The sequence below is a fragment of the Equus przewalskii genome, chromosome 2 (genome assembly GCF_037783145.1).
Source record: "Equus przewalskii isolate Varuska chromosome 2, EquPr2, whole genome shotgun sequence".
NCBI lineage: Eukaryota > Metazoa > Chordata > Mammalia > Perissodactyla > Equidae > Equus > Equus przewalskii.
The window spans coordinates 13,554,877-13,571,014 of record NC_091832.1 but is presented as its reverse complement, the minus strand read 5'-3'; the positions used below and the strand labels follow the sequence as shown (position 1 = coordinate 13,571,014).

Here is a 16,138-nt window from a genome sequence, read left to right as displayed (position 1 = left end):
AGTTCCCACGGCAACAGGAACTAACTCATCCCAGCGCTCTTTGAGTTATCAGTCGGCCTACATTTCACAAAGGTGATCAGCGTGGGCTCGACAGCTCTTAGAGGCCTTCTCTGAAAGCACGCCATGGATGCACTACCTGGCGGCCCCCCTTTCGGATTCAAACTTCTGGAGCATTCCTGTTTGCTGAACACAATTGAATGATCCAGCTTTTTGTGCTGACTAGGGTGTGGTATGTCTAGGGGTGGGCTTTAAGGGGCTTAGGGTCTCTGGGCCAGCTGGTGAGTGACTGAGGCCATGGACATTTCAGGATCCCCAGCTCCTGCCACTTGGTTTCTGCTGCCTGGCTGAGCCCCAGTCTGGGAAAGGAAGATCATTCATTCTGGGCTGGCACCATGTTAAGCATCAGTATCATAACACCTCTGAGCTGAAAGTGTTAACATTTTGTGGATAAGGAAACTGAGGCAGGGAGAGGAGAAGGTGATTCGTCTAAAATCACACAGCTGGGGTGTAACTGAGCCATGATTTAAAAAAAAAGTTTGTTTACTTCCGACCATATCATGCTACCTCCTTGCAAAGACTTGGCTTTTTCCTACTCGGAGGTAGCCTTTAGCTAGGGAGCAAAACTTTCCCTACCATGCTTTAGTAAATTTAGTTCAGGATTTAGAAGATGAGTGTTGAGACAAAAACCAAACCTGCCTTGCTTGTCTGAGACTTTCCAGGCGATGCCCAATCCCTCAGGGTGCTTTCCTGGGACTCCCAGGGGTCTTCTGTCCTGAGTGACCTGAGCAAGGAGAGCGTCCAGCATCGCACCCTCCTTGGGAATTCTTTGAGATTCATTTCTTTATTCAGTCATCCAGTGTCCCTCATAGGCCCCTTCTCACCAGGGAGGCACTCCCTCATGCTCTCGGCAGGTGGATGAGGAAATTTTCTCTTGGCACACTGCTCCATACAGGCTTCTAGAACGCTCAGGGTCCCTTCCTCATTGCCTTTGTGCTATCTAGCATCCCCTCTCCATCCCAGCCCTGGCTCTAGAGTGTCAAGGTGGCTCAAGCTTGAGATTCCAAGGGTTAGGGCAGTCAAGGTGAAGGGATTGAGATCTTTGTCCACAAAAATCAAGTGGAGCACCAGAGCATAGTCATCTCTCCCATAGTGAGAGGGCAGGAAATTGAAGAGATGGGCCAGGCTACAGACCAGGGCTTCTCCAACTCCATGCTCAGTCCTGTTGGGGTGATGCCTTTCCTATTGGTTCAGATCTTTCTAGAGCTACTCTGTTTTGGAGTTGGAGTAGCCCCTGACTCAGACCCTCAACAGGCAGGAGTTGGGGCTCAAGTCTGTATTCTTGCGAGCTTTACACACTCACGGGATCAGCTTTTGTTGATGCTGATAAGTTGTGAGGCACTCCTAGGACAGGAGAGCATTCCAAGCTCTGGAGTCAGGTGTGGTTTCCTAGCCTGCCTTTGCCACTTTTTAGCTGCTTGGAAAGTGCCTTATCTCTCTCAGCCTTGAGTTTCTTCCTCCGTTAAAAGGGATAATGCAGCGTAGCTTCAGCATATAGGATTCAATGAGCTACCGTGCATAAGGTGCTGACTCTGAGTCTGACACACAGTTGAAGCTCTAAATTGTATCAGCTCTCACCTGTGTCACTTCTCACCTGTGTCCCCCTCCCTAAACTGCATTCATGAGCTTCCCACCAGGGTCAGTGTTCATGAGAAAGTTCTTCCTGGCCCTGCGGTGGGGAATGGTTCCCCACTGGTGGGCCCCCCCCACCGCCGACCCCCACTACAGCGTGGCTAGCTCTGCTCCTGCTCTTGCATCCAGGGAGGGGCCAGAGGGAACAGAGTCCCTTGTTTTGACCCCTTCCTGCTTCAGTGACAGGACGGCTGCAGAGAGGGATTAGTGAGCTAATTAGAAATGATTGCATCTCTCAGCATTAATTAGTAGTGCTGTGGGCTTGCAGTGTGCACTTTGGAATTGAGCCCCCTGAGGGACAGCATGGCAGGCAGCCCTCTGCCTCAGGGGCCTGCCAGCCCCTCTGCACTGATTAGAAATGATGGAACAGGTTTGGGTGGGCACAGTAAGGTCTGCCCTCTCAAGGTATCCTGGGCTCTCAGACCCTCTATACTATTGTGACTGGGCCTTGATCTCCTCTTCTGTATAATGGGACCAGAGGACATGAGAGAAATTCTTCCTGAGGGAATTCTAGGTAGTACACTAAAGGCTGTACCTCGGGGCTCTTAGCGCAGGAACAAAAGGGGTTTTAGCTGATGGGTGAACAGCAGGCCAAATTAGGCCCCTGGAGGGACCCTGTGTTCTAGCCAAGAGATGTTCTCAAAAGTTGTAATTCTTGACACCAAAAGAGCCCATGGTCTTGGCCTTCTGGGGAGATACCCAGCAACATGGAGTATCTTTGCTTATTGACTCATTGAGCACTGCCAATAGAGAGGTCTGGGCTGAGCTTGAGCCAGCTGTGGGCAAAGAGTGGACACTTGGCAGGCCTAGCACGAGTCTCCTCCCCAGGTGCTCTCGGCAAGGCTCACTCTCCAAAGGAGCAGAAGGTGCTGCATAATGAGGGCCAGATCAGGCACTGAACAAAAGGGCTAATGGCTGGCAGGAGGTCAGGATATGTTAACGCCCCCTGGGACCCTGGGAGCTACAGTGACTGTCTGCCTGTTCTGTGCTTTGTTTTCGGTTTCTTCATGCAGCTCGGATTGGGAAAATGAAACGGAGGAAGCAAGATGAAGGGCAGGTATGTCCCCTGTGCAACCGCCCCCTGGCAGGATCGGAGCAGGAGATGAGTAGGCATGTGGAGCATTGCCTTTCTAAGGTAGAGGGGCCATCACCACCTACCTCCCCTCCTCTCCCTCCCTTCCCCGGACACTAGCTGCTGTCTGCCCCCAAATCTATGGGCTGTTGGGGTCTCTGTGTGGTCTCGGCAGCTGCTGCTTCTCTGTTCTTTGCCCTCTTCCTTTACTTTCACTCTCCCACTCCTCCCCTGGGGCTCTAGTAGAAAATTCTTGGGAGGAGGCCCAGGCTCTAGATCCGTTTACTTCACAGGAGCCCTAGAGCTGGGGGCATGTCTGGCATACCACAACTGGGAGCTAGAGCTGTGCAATCCTTGCAGGCCCTGGGGAGCTGGTAGGGGTGGCCTGGGACCCGCATGATCCTGCTCTGCTCTTCACAGAGGGAAGGTTCCTGCATGGCTGAGGACGATGCCGTGGACATCGAGCATGAGAACAGCAACCGCTTTGAGGAGTATGAGTGGTGCGGGCAGAAGCGGATACGGGCCACCACTCTCCTGGAAGGTGGCTTCCGAGGTACAAGCAGCTGACACATAGGCAGTGGTACTCTGGTGGCCAGGCCTCTCCTGGGTATCCATCTGTTGGGAGCCAAGAGTCCAGGGCTGGTGGCTGGTCATCCGTTCCACCACGTGGGAACTGCTGCTGGTGGGGTTCCTTTGTGACCGTGCCGCTGCCTGTGATGTGCATATTAAAATGGATGTATTTGGGTGGGGAAATGGAATTGTGAGGCTGCAAGCTAGGAGTGACGAGGGGGGCTCTCAGCCTCGGGTGATGCATTGAAGGTGACAGCCAAGCCGCGTTAGCACCTGCATAAAATATTAAAGGGACGGTTATGCATTTATCACTCCATCCCTCTTAAGGCTGATAAATGAGAATCCAGCAACCTGCTGTACACCTCCAGCACTGAGGGCCCTGAGGGCTTCCAGGCAAACACATTGGATTTTCCTCCTCCTCCTCCTCAGCCCCATGTCAGGGAAATCAGTTACAGAGAAGAGAGTGAGTTATGGCAAAATTTGACCTCCCATGAGCTTCATTGGTGAATCTAATTTTAGCTCTGATCCCATCCCTTCTCCCTGGGCGCCCTCTGCCCTGAAGCAAGAGGGGCCTGGGCCCAGCTGCTCCCTGCTTCCCTTGGGCTCTCCCCAGTTGGCTGCAGAGGGGTCTGCAGGGCCCTGCCCAGCTCCATTGCCCTCTCAGCTCCTTGGAGGGATATGGCTCCGTCCAGTGGAAGTTCCCCACCAGGTCCAACAGCAGGCTGGTAGGTGCCCACAGTCAGCATGCTCTTGTCTAACTCCCCTGCCTTGGGCGGGAGAAAGGGGGAGCTGTCTGCTTCCTGGTCTCCATCTTCTCTCTTTCTGTGCACAAGCACAGCTGGCACTGCAGCTTGTGGTCATTAAGTGAGCCAATCTGCTTCCCATCTGCCACCAGTTTTCTGGGCAACACCCTTGGGAGTGTTGCTATGTCTGCTCCCTGGGGAATCTCACGGCAGCTGACAAGAGGGTCTCTGCCTCACTGGGGCTGTGCTCCTTGGGCTGGTGCTGAGGAGTGGTCTCCGCAGTGCCGTCCAGTGCAGACTGGCAGCATGAAGGGGCTACAGATCCAGGTGGGCCATTATGCCTCTGGGCTTCTCTCATATTACCCAAGCCTTTGGGGGAAAGCCAAAGTGTAAATCAGGAAGGTTCATCAGACCAAACCGTTCCCCGAGCCTGAGCACTGAGCTAGAGCCTATTCATTTGCCATTTCACTCTGGTCCCGTCCTGGAGGTTTAGATGCCTGAGGCCCTGGGAGGATGAGCAGCAAAGCCCAAGATCCTGTGAACTGTACACACAGGTGTCTGGTGACAGCACGTGCAGGGTCAGTTCCAGGATGCTGCTCTGGGTTCACTCTGTTGGCAGCTGCAGATAGTCACATCTTCCATTGCTGTGGCAACTTCTTAGGTTTCTTGGCACATAACTGGACCTGATGGCTTCTGGGCACCAGACAAGGCTTAAGGCGGATAAAGCTGCATAGGGCCTGCTGATTTGACAGAGTATTTCCCCTGCACCAGGATGCACTTGCAGAGCGGGTGTGAGGGGCTCTTAGGCTCTGGGCAGGTGTCAGTTTTCCCTGAGTGTTTACACTGTGAGGTTGTTCCTTTCAAGAATTCCTGAGGGGAGTTCAAAGGGGGCTTTTCTTTGAGCGATTTGGAGAGCGAGAATGAGAGTGAGACTTGAAGAGGGAACAGGGGCCGGAGGTGCCTTTATCTGCAGAGAATTGCTCCAGCTTTCCTGATAGAAGCCGCTGCCACCTCTTAAACAGCTTAGTGCAGTCAAAAGACGGGCAGACTTGAAAGGCTGTTTTACAGCGAGATCAGCGGGGGCCACAAGGCAGAGAGTGGGGCACAGTGGAGCGGAGGAGGCTGAGGCTTCTCAGTGGGGGGGGGCTATCAAAGGGAGGCCCTGGCTGAGCCTGACTGCCTCTGCCCCCAAAACCCCATCTGCAGAAGCTGGCCATCTGTCAGTCTACCCTCCCTGGCCAGGACCGAAAGGCCCCAACTCTTGGGGGGTTGGGTGTGGCTCCGCCAGGCGGGCTGGTGTCAGTACAGCGCATTGATCGCCCGCCGGGCGGGCCGGGCCGCAAGCCGGGCAGCGCGTGCTTAATGTGATTGAAAGGCAGTTAAAATGGCGGTGACCTTTTCAGGAGGAATTAGATTGCCTGCCAAGACCGGTTAGAGGGAGTGATAACACCGGCTGAAGAAGCTGCCCAGCCAACTTCAGAGAGAGGGAGCAGAGGCAGGATGAGCAGACGAGCGGTGAGGCCCATTTAAGCTGCACTGTGCGTGCTGACAGAACAGAGATTGCTGTCCTTGTTAGATATGAAAGAATTGAAGAATTGCAGATAAGTTCCTGTATCCGATCATCCCCTATCCCTCCTCCCAGACCAGAGCCCCTTCATCGTCCTCAGCAAAGCTTCCCACCAGGCCCACTGGGAGCTGGTGTGCTGGAGCAAGTCAGTGGCCTTGAATGTAATCGGCTGTGGAGCCAGTGAACAAGCAAGGATTTTGGTGGAGACACTTGGCTGAGGGGCATGGGCCTTGGAGATGGGACCTGTGGGACCTTACTGACAGGAGGTTCAGATAGCTCAGGCCTGGGAGTGAAATTGGCATTTTAGGACAAAATGAAGGACTGAGTAAGCACCGAGATAAGTCCGGTTGGTCTTAAAGATAGATCTTTAAGAGATTAAAGGAAATAAGCAAAGACTGCAGAGAGTCGGTTGGAAGAAACATTTGGTGTCTAGGAAACACTCTGGCCTTCCCAGTTCTGGGAGAAACCCTGGCCTGTGTGCCTAAGCTGTTGATTGTCCGCTCAGAACCTTAGGTTTATGAACCTGCTGCTGCTCTTTCTCCCCAGCCAGAGTTATAATCGCGTGAAGGGCAGCACACAGAGCCTGGTGCTTCACCACATTCCCCTAAAAGAGCTCAGCAGTTAGAAAAGGACTCTCTTCTGGGGTACCATGCCAGGCCTAGGCAAAGCAAGGGGCCTCTAGGCTAGAGCAGCAGGCCACAGGAAAAACCTAACTATATAGCCCATGGGGACAAACCTATTCCTGCATGTAGTCAAAGCAGGTATGTGACAAATGAGCCATACCTTCTCCTCATTTCCTATCTCCATCTCCTGGAGAAGACTTAGGGCACTGAGCTTTGATCCCTCCCCTGTCTTGGTTGCCAGAGAAGTTCACCCAGCTGGATTTGAGGAGCCTGGAGCTCATCATGTCTAGAAGGGACAGGCTAGAGAGAGGACATGGGAATGGTTGGTTTCAGATAAGGTGGCAATGATGTGATAGGGACAAGAGTGGCGAGATGAAAGAATTTCCCAGGAGGCTTCACAGGAAATGGAAGGTGTCTGCAGCTGTATCTTTGAGTCCTTGTAAATCAAACAGGCAGAGGGGAGGGAGAGGGTGGGTACCAAGAGAAGCAGCTATGCAGGGCCTCTCTCCTGCCCAGATCCTGGCCTAGGAACTACATCTTCCTCTAGTTCTTGTCTCAGATTTAGGCTGGTTCCAACTAACCTGGGATGAGATATCATGGAGAGGACAGGCGGAGCAGCTTTGGCACGGATCTTTAGATCATTTAAGTGGCTGTTGCTTGATAAAACTTGAGCGCCAGTTGAAGGGTCAAGAGAGTGAGAGGTATTGTGAGTCCAAGGGCACAGAGAAATAGGCCTGGCCTTAGCTGCTGCCTCCTTTGGTATTGGTTCTCAAAAGATGGGAGCCCCAGATGCCCAAAATGTGCCCCAGCGCAGCCCTGCTGCCTGGTCCAGTGAGTGACAGGTGTGGGAACTGCTGACTGTTGGAGGCAGTCTTGGGATGGAGTGGGTTAGGGTTGCTGCCTTCTGACTCCTTACCACCTTCAGTTAGAACTGTTGCCTGGTGGGAGGGCTGAGGAGAGGTGGCAAGGAGCAGGGTACCTTCTGTCCCCTGTGGCAAGTGACGGGATTTAATCACCTTTTGGAACACAATTGTTAAGCTGGGACAGAGGGAGTGCAGGCAGAAGGAGCAAGTATCAATGGTTTTAAACGGCGTCTGTCTCTATGCGTCTCTCCTGACGTGAGGCAGTGAAACACGTTATCGAGGAGGCCCGGAAAGTGGCTAAGTGCGTTTGACACACGCCAACTCCCTGCCTCCACACTGGATAATTGCATTGTCAACTGTTCAGCGAGGTGGCAGGTGACACTGCAGGCCGATTGATTGTCCCGCATCGCAGCTCCCCAGACTGTCAGCTCCCCAATCGATGGCGTTTACACAAGACACCGTAACTGCATCTGTAACTAATTCCAGTGTAAAACTCTCCGGAAGCTGCTGCCCCTGCCCCCCTGCCCCCCGCCCCTTTGGAGAGCACAGGCCTCTGGAGGGCCCCAAGACTTTCCTTTCTCCCTGGTCTCTGGTTTTGTTGGGAGTAGCAGGTGAGGAAATCAATGGCTCCTTTTTTGTGGTTTCAGGTTCCAGGACGTTACTGGCCCCAGTAAACGGGCATCTCCAGTTTCTCAATCGATCATCTAATCAATTGATTAAATTAACACTGATTTTTTTTCTTCTTCTCCATGACCCAGGAAGAAATGAGTTTATGGGAGAGGGGTCGTTTTTATAAAATTTAGACTTATCATTTCTGCACTTAACCCTCTCCCTCTCTATTGCTGAGTATTGACTTGGAGGGAAGGGATTTTTTTTGCACTGCCTACCCTCCCAGGACTGGGTACCTGCTCTGCTGAGCATCACTGACCATCAGGCTTAGTTTGCCTATGGGTGGTAGCCCAGGCCTTTGTGCCACTTTAAGGTGGAGCCAAGCTGTAGCAAGGGGGCCTCCTTGGTGACTAAAGAGTACTCTGGGTCATCTTGGAGGTTCTGGGGACTGCGTCGCTTCCCTGGATAGCAGCAGCAGGAGTGGCAGCTTGCCTGTTATCCCCTACACAGAACAGGAGCCAGAGGCTTGGAAAGGAGTTCTCTGTGCCATCTTGCCTCTGAGTACTGGCTTGGGATGTTCCAGCAGCTGAGAACATAAAATGACCGTGGAGCCTTCCTCTCAAAGCAGGAGGGGGGACAAGCTGGGGAGGGCGCTGTCTGCATAAAACGGCTTTATGGCCGTTTCTTTTTATTATGATTCTGCTAGAAGTCAGCAAGTGACATTTCATTAAGAAAATAAAGTTTAATGTGCTGGGAAGGAGGTTGGAACAGGCTAGGGCAGCACAAGACTGAAATTGGCAGCGACAGCCTGTTCTGAACACCTGCAGGGGTAGGGAGAGGTTCCCAACATCTGTCTCCACTGGGGGGTGGGGTCAGGGTCAAAGTAAGCTACTCAGACCAGAGACACAGAGAGGCCTTTGCATTGGCAAACAGGATAACAGGATATGTCGTGCTCTCTGTACTGCCTTAAGGGTCAGAGGAGCGTAAGGTTGTTGCCTAGGTGAGAGCTGGGGGCCGACAGGGAAAGTTGTGTCCTAAGAGGTTTCTCTAGGCCAGCAGCCAATCAGGCCTCAGCCTTCCTTCTGCTACAGGGCTCCCAGGATCACATAGAACAGTGTTGTCGGCATTTAGCCATTACTGCTAGGGCGTTGTATGACACCTACTGTGGGCCCTGTGCTGGGTGATGCTGAGATCACAGCAGTGAGTCAGGCTTGCACTTTCAGTCTGGTGACAGACAATGACATTACTGGTAATAAATATGTTTTTGGAGTTGCACAGGAGTCTGGGTGGATACCAAGGAAGGGACACCTATGTAGAAGTACCTGAGGAAGTCTCATCCCCACTCAGCACACTGAGGGCAGGGATCAGATCTTGAAACTCTCTGTCCTCAGTGCCAAGCCAGGCAGAGGATGAGCTCAGTAAAGGTAGAAAGGATGCTGTTGAGGTGAGAGGTCATTCAGGAAGTATTTATAGAGCAACTACTCTGTGTGGACACTGAGTTAACAGCAGAAGGCATGGTTGAGCTGAGTCAGACTTGCAAAATGAGCAGGCATTTGTTCTGTAGACTAGAAGGGAGAAGGTTCTAGGCAGAGATAACAGGAGGTGCAAAGGCCTGGGGACATGAGAAAACCTGCAGGATTTCGGAAACCCAACACCTGCCTTCCACTGGCGTACAAGTCCCCATCCAGGCCTGGCAGGCAGTAAGACTGCAGGGGAAAGGACTTTGGGCCACAGGGCTGCTTTGTGTGTTGAGAAGCTGGGACTTTTCCTGGCAGCTCTGGGGGCCCTGTTTGCTCAGCTCTGCCATGGGTTCTTTGCTTTCCTTCTTGCCCATCCCCAAGGCAGGCTGGGCAGGGCAGGGTGAGCCGAGGACGTGAGGCTGAGCGCTGAGCTGGGTGTACTTGGGGGAGGGGGATTGGCAGGGCTCGGCACAGGCTGTAAGTGAACCTGATAGCTACATTCTGATTGATGGCAGAGTTTGTCTCCCAAACTGTCAGAGGGTTTATAGAGGTGCCACTCACCCACAAGGTGGGAATTGCTTGTCAGGACCCCTGGCTGTGAGCAGGAGACAGAGCTGTAACTTGGTGTTTTCTCAGCTTAATGGCCCCACTGCTGACCTGCCTGCTGCCTCAAGTTAGTTGGTGCCTTGGTGTGGAGGGCAAATGAGGAGTGTCAGGGAGAGGTGGAGCATAGGCTGTGCTAGCCTCTGTCTTTCCCGGGTGCTGCTTACCTCTGGGATGACTGGGACCTTTGTGAGACCAGAGACCGGAGGCATACAAGGGAGAAGCAGGATCAGGAAGAAAATGCTTTTGAAATGGGCTTCAGAAGGAGAGCATGCCAGATGGAGTAAATAGCATGAGCAAAAGTCTTAAGAGCAAGACATACGGGGTTATGTTTGAGGTGCAGTAGGTAGTCTGTCCATATGCATAGGGATTATGGAGTGAAGTGAGGAAAAGAGTGAATGTAGAGAAGAAGGTACATCCACATCTTCATGGATCTGGCCGAGAAGCCTAGACTTGATTGTGCACACAGTGGGAAGCCATAGATGGTTTTGGAGCAGGGAAAAGAAGGGTCAGAACTATATGGTAAGACGGATGGGGAGCAGACAAGAATCTTGAGGCCCCATTACAAAACTGTTACCTTGATGAGAGTGTAAGGACCTGAGTGGAAAGAATGGATAAAAAGAAATTTCTGAGATTATCAGGCAGAACCCTGAGCTGCTTCTTCACCCCTTTAAGGATTTCTATGCTGATTCCACTCACCACAAATTCCATCGCTTTCTGTCCTAGCAGGGCTGTTGTGCTGGCTAGTGAGATGTTGTCTGAGACCACTGGGAGAAGGCAAGGCCAGGAAGGGAGAAGCAGCTTTGTGGCCCTTGACCCTGGGCTCTCAGGAAGGGTGGTCCTGGGAGTCAGAGCACAGGCTGGTGAGGAGGCCTTCTGTAGCCTGAGCCACTCACCCCTCCCCATGGGCCAAGAGTCTGCCTGTGGCTGAGCCAAATGCACCTTAGTGGGGTTAGCTGCCCTCCTGGCCTTTGGCCCTGCCTCTGCCCAGCCTCAGTGCCTTCGTGGACTGCTTTGAGAAGCAGGTGTGCATGCCTATCCTCCCTCGTCTGGCCCTTCCTAATCCCTTTATAACTGCGCTTGTCCAGGAATCTGGGCTGAGTGAGGTGGAGATGAATAATTAATGTCAGGCGCTTCAGACACCAAATATTTGAACAGCTGCCTGGTGTTTTTGCTGGCAAGGACCTGGCGGCCAAAATCAGGACGTTGGCTGGGGGTCCTTGCTGTATGGCTGTGACTGGCCTTAGCCAGCCAACTCTCCCCTCCAATGGACTTGTCAGGCTGGACCATGGGACACAGGATACCCAGGTCATGGGTGGGCGTGGCCTTGCAGACCTGAATTTCTCTGTCTTCTTCCTGCTCTTCCTAGACCTGGAAGACAGGTATACAGCAGGCCTCGACTAGGCATCTCCTGAGGACCTGACATAGTGTATGAATGGGCTAGTTTATGAGCAGAGACCACTTGGAGCAGCAAGCTGTGGCAGAGAAGGATGCAGTATATAAAGTGAAAGGGACTGAAATGTCAGAGTCAAGAGCACCTAAGTATGTGGCTCTCTATATTCCAGGCCCAAATTTCTGTCTGGGCTTTATCTGGCCCAAACCTGACCTCTACCTAGAGGCAACAGAAGGAGCACCCTTGGCCTAGTCTTGTTGGCCCCTGGCCCTCCTCACATCCTGCTTCCCACAGGCTCCGGCTTCGTCATGTGCAGCGGCAAAGAGAATCCGGACAGTGATGCTGACTTGGATGTGGATGGGGATGACACTCTGGAGTATGGGAAGCCACAGTATCCTTGGGGCACTGTGGGACAAGGTGGGGCTGGTGGGACAGGCCAAAGGAAATAAGAGAAGTAGCTAGCACCTCTGGTACTCGCCCACACTACCACCCACCCAGGGTCAGTGTCTCAGCTTTGGCCAGGGGAAGCCCTCCTGAGGATTCAACCCTCATGGCCTACTGCAAACTAGGATCCATTGTCCTTGATCATCATGCCAGATACACGGAGGCTGACGTCATCCCCTGCACAGGCGAGGAGCCTGGTGAAGCCAAGGAGAGAGAGGCACTCCGGGGCGCAGTTCTAAAGCAAGTGTGGGCACAGGCTTGGGTGGGTGGGGTAAAGGGATGGGAAGCCCTGAGGCAGGGGTCAACCCAGTACCCATCCTCAGGGCTGTCCTGCCTGCCTTCGGGGCTCACTGTGTTCTTTCTCCTTCCTTTCCCTAGTGGCGGCCCTCCCAGCACACGCATCACACCTGAGTTCTCTAAATGGGCCAGTGATGGTAAGTCCCAAGCCAGCTTAGTAATGGGGAAGAGGGGACATCCTTTGGGTAGTGGTGACTGATTCAAACCCAACCCCTCACCTGTGCTGCCCAGTCTGGCCAGAGTATGAGTTGCCTCTCTGTCCCAGCAGAGATGCCATCTACCAGCAACGGTGAGAGCAGCAAGCAGGAGGCCATGCAGAAGACCTGCAAGAATAGCGACATCGAGAAGTGAGTGTTTGGCCGGGAGAGGGGGTCTCTGGGACAGCAGTTCAGTGAGAGGAGATGGGCCCTTTGCAAGCAGGACAGCCTGCTGCCAGGGCTCCTGGGCCTTTCAAGCACAGCTTAGTCCTGCAGCCCTGGGCACACAGCCGGCACTGGGGCCCAGCTGGTGCTAAGCGTTATTCTGTGAATTGATCACTGGGCCATAGCCCTGGGAGCCTTGGCGGAGGGAGGAGGCAGTCCGCCTGCCTGCCTGCTCGCTGCTGCGGCCTCCGCCCGGGAAACGTGATGTATGGCCCCCCAGCCCAGCCGGCGCACTTGATTCATCTCCAGTTTCTGTTTCTTAATCGGAAGCTAAATTGGTTTCATTTTTCTTGTCCCGGGTGGCGCTCGCAGTGGGTTTTAGGCAGGAGCATTGGGTCTCATCACTTCCGTAGGAATTTTTGGCCTGAGTTCTCTGACAGGGGAAAAGGGGACCTGTGAGTGCTTCAGTCAGGGCTAGGCAGCCCCTGGCCTGGATCCCCAGGAGCCACAAGGACTTGAATCAGCTGGGTACCTTACTGCCTTTCCAGAAAGCCCAAGCAAGGGCAGTTCTGGCCCCAGGAGGTGGCATTGTCCGGTTCTAGCTGCCTGGAGCTGCTGCCTTTGGCCATTGCTTAACTCCCTGCACCCACCCCTTCCTCCACTGGAGGCTCGGTTGCCTGGGGTTAAAAGGCAGCCTCTTCATTCCAGGGCCAGTGTTCCATCTTGCCTCCTGCCAGGAGAGTGGATTGCAGGCCAGTGCAGGGCCAGGTCGGTGGCCCAGGGTCACCTCCCATTTGTTTCCCTCCATTTTGTGTTGTCATAAATTCATTCCAGCCCGTTGTGGTTGATCAGTTTATCTCGGCCGGGGCCGCAAGTGCTGCTGGCATGATGTATGGGCCGCAGCGCGGGGCCCGGCTGCCCATGAATCACCGCAGCTGCTCCGTGTCAGCGCCAGAGTGGGCCGCACGGGTTCGGTGCAACCAGCTTGTGGGGGGTGGAATGACGTATGGATGTTTATTTAATAATTCTCTTCTACTCCAGCTGAGCGGGGCGGGCGGGGCCATAAGGGGCGCCCACCCTCGTCTAGAGGGGCTGCTCATAAATCAGAAAGACAAGATCATTAATCAGGGATGGCGCCCAAGCGGGAGGTGGGGGCCAGAGCCAGTGGCCATCCATGAAGGCACTACCCAACCAAGGCTGGGGGACATCAGGATTTCTGTCCCACCTGTGTGAGCACAGGCACCAATAGGTGGGCTCTTTGGGATGAGTTGGGGACTGGCTCAGTCATATGCAGAGATCTCCATTGGCTCTGGATCTGCCAAGATTGGGGCCCTTTGGTCCCCATGTCTTCTCTCTTCGTTGTACACAATATGGGTTCCCACTCTAGATCTGTTTCACAACCCAGGGAAGGAGGACAGCAGGATGCTGTGGCTTCTTCCAGGAAATTCTCCACCCTATACCCTGGATGGGCTTAGGAATAGTCCTCAATCAACCTAGGTCAGGGGCTGGAGGATTGTGTATTTCACCAGAGCAGAGAGTAGAGACCAGGTATGTGCTTAGCAAATCCAGGATAGGGTGGGCTCTGGAGTTGGATGTGGCCTTGGAGCTTTTGAAAATGGAGGAGGAAATGGCTTCATTCTCTCCTGGCCCCGTCCTTTTTGCCTTTCCAACTCTAGCTCATTTTCTGGTTTGGGGTTGGAAAGTTAGTTTTCTACTCTGGGGTAGGCTGCCCCCAGCTCAAGGCCTTTGTTTCCCCATCTTTGAAGTAACCACATAGGACCAGGCAAATGCCCAGCCTGGCCCTTGCAGAGGAAGGGAGCATAGTTACCCATCCTTGTCTCCTCTGGAATTTACCAGCAGTCTAGATAGGGACGGCACATATGGCATTGGGCAAAATGCCGGAGGAGGAGACAGCTGTGCAGCTTCTTGTCAGGAGGGAGGGGGTGGTGAAGGCTTCCAAAGCTGGAAAGTTGAATGGACACTTCCAGGGAATCAGCCAGTACTAGAAGGAGCTGGAGCCACAGGCTTTCACAGCTTCCCTGGAGAGAGGCAGGCAGAGAGAATCATGGACCATGAAGTGATGGATCTAGAGCATTCCTGATATAGGGCCACAGCCATCAGAAAGTCACATTCTGTGTTGCTGCTAGCGCCCTAAGAGAGAAAGGTCAGAGATCAAAGTTTGTTTCTGCCTCTGGAATGTTACCCACCATCCTCCTCGTGCCCTCCATTGCCATTTATGCCCAGCAGGGACAGACCACCTGTTAGCTTTCCACTTTTCTGAGCCAGTTGTCTCCCCAACGTTGGCAGAACAGGCCACCCTAGGAGATGATCTTTGCCCACATCATACCACACATCTTCTGAACCTCAGCTCTTCTTCTCTCACAGCCCTCTTCCAGCATCCTCAACAACTTCCCACTGCCTGTAAGATAAACTTTACTTTCTGATTGTGGCATCTAAGGTCTTCCTGGATATGACCTCCTTTCCCACTTTAGCACCTTCTGCCTACCCACAGGTGAGCCTTCCAGCCAGATGGGGCTCTTGGGCCTTTTGGCCTTTGTTCCTACTATTGCCTGGGCCTGGAGACCCATCTCTTCCTGGGTATAGCCAGTGTAGAGTAATGGTTAGTCACACAGAATCCATCTGCCAGGGCTGGAGACAGGCAATCCTGTCTCCCTTACTCTCTATGAAACTTGGGCAAGCTACTTAATATTTCTGTGCTCTTGTTTCCTCATATAAAATGGGAATATTAGAATCTTCTCATGGGGCTTTTGTGAGGTGTAAATAAGATAATTATCAATCCCTCAGTGCAACCCCTGGCATTTAGTAAGTGCTTACTAAGTTTTAGCTCTTTTATTTGTATTATCATCATCATTATTCCCTGAGGCCCGTCTCCAGTACCATCTTTTCTGTTCCTCCAGGAAGGACTCTTCTCCCTCTGTGAGCTCCTCTGGGTTCCATTCACTTGTTTTCGGAGTGGGAGGGACCACTCCTTGAGATAGTCCTAGCTGTTCCCTGTTCAGTATTGCAGCCCAAAGAGTCTGTGAGAAGCTGTAGGGACTTTCTTGTGCAGGACTTGGACAACAGGTGAGGACTACCTGGGCATCTGATATGCCTAGGAAAAAACAACAAGGAGCCTTTGAGGTATGCCAGGCCTGTAGCCCAGAGACCTAGACTATGAAGACTCTTCGTCGCCACATCTCTTACTCTCCCTGGGGGTTGGACTGGTTCTTTATTCAGCAAGTGTTTACGTCTGCTCACATGCCTAGTGTGGGTTAATGTCCATAGTCAGTATTGGTGGAATGAGCAGCTTGCCCTCAGGGAACAGTCTAGCTGAGGAGACAGAGACATTTGCCATTACGCTGCTGTGGTGGAGTCCAGTGCAAGGTGCTAGAAAAGGCAGCCACCAGTGGTGCTGCTGGGAGAAGGTGGGAACTAGGCCTGAATGATGAGATCAGTGGAGCTGGTGAGTTAGGAGGTGGGGTGATCCAGAGGAAGCAGAAAGTGCGAGAGGCCAAGGAAATGAAAAATGGTGGTGTGTTGAAACTTAGTAGTTCCCTGTGGATGGAGCATAAAGTATGTAGTAGGGTGCTAAGGGGTGCTGCTGGCTGGGGCTGGACCACAGAGGCCCTTGTAAGGCTTGTGAGGAGTTTGGTAGCGTTTACTCTGAGGGAGACACTGACATGTTGGAAGTAGAAATGGTCAAATTTCTAAAATTCTAGTTGCTGGGAGAATGGAATGGAGATGAGGGGACTGGAGGCGTAGAGGCCATTCAGGTTAGCAGAATAATCCATAGAATAGATGAAAGAACCTGGACTTGCGGTACAAGTAGAGAGATTCCAGAGA

At 52.9% G+C, this 16,138-nt stretch overlaps 1 protein-coding gene and 1 long non-coding RNA gene across 12 annotated transcripts in view; one reads left to right on the top strand and one right to left on the bottom strand.

The window, feature by feature from the left end:
* The window catches only part of RNF220 (ring finger protein 220), a 218,831-nt gene that overhangs the window by 200,326 nt on the left and 2,367 nt on the right, over nt 1–16,138 (top strand). For 5 of the 11 annotated variants that reach the window (XM_070609831.1, XM_070609833.1, XM_070609832.1 and 2 more), the window contains 6 exons: nt 2,703–2,824; nt 3,182–3,314; nt 11,487–11,583; nt 11,790–11,876; nt 12,015–12,070; nt 12,202–12,280. In XM_070609831.1, coding sequence (XP_070465932.1) covers nt 2,703–2,824; nt 3,182–3,314; nt 11,487–11,583; nt 11,790–11,876; nt 12,015–12,070; nt 12,202–12,280 — 574 coding nt within the window. Of the gene's footprint in view, nt 1–2,702; nt 2,825–3,181; nt 3,315–11,486; nt 11,584–11,789; nt 11,877–12,014; nt 12,071–12,198; nt 12,281–16,138 lie in introns of all 11 variants that reach the window. The other 6 variants (XM_070609835.1, XM_070609838.1, XM_070609837.1 and 3 more) reach the window with 3 other exon arrangements.
* Nucleotides 823–14,897, bottom strand: LOC139081912 (uncharacterized). Its single transcript, XR_011537402.1, has 2 exons — nt 12,152–14,897; nt 823–3,604 (listed from the first exon to the last, which is right to left on the bottom strand). It is a non-coding gene; the product is annotated as an uncharacterized lncRNA (long non-coding RNA).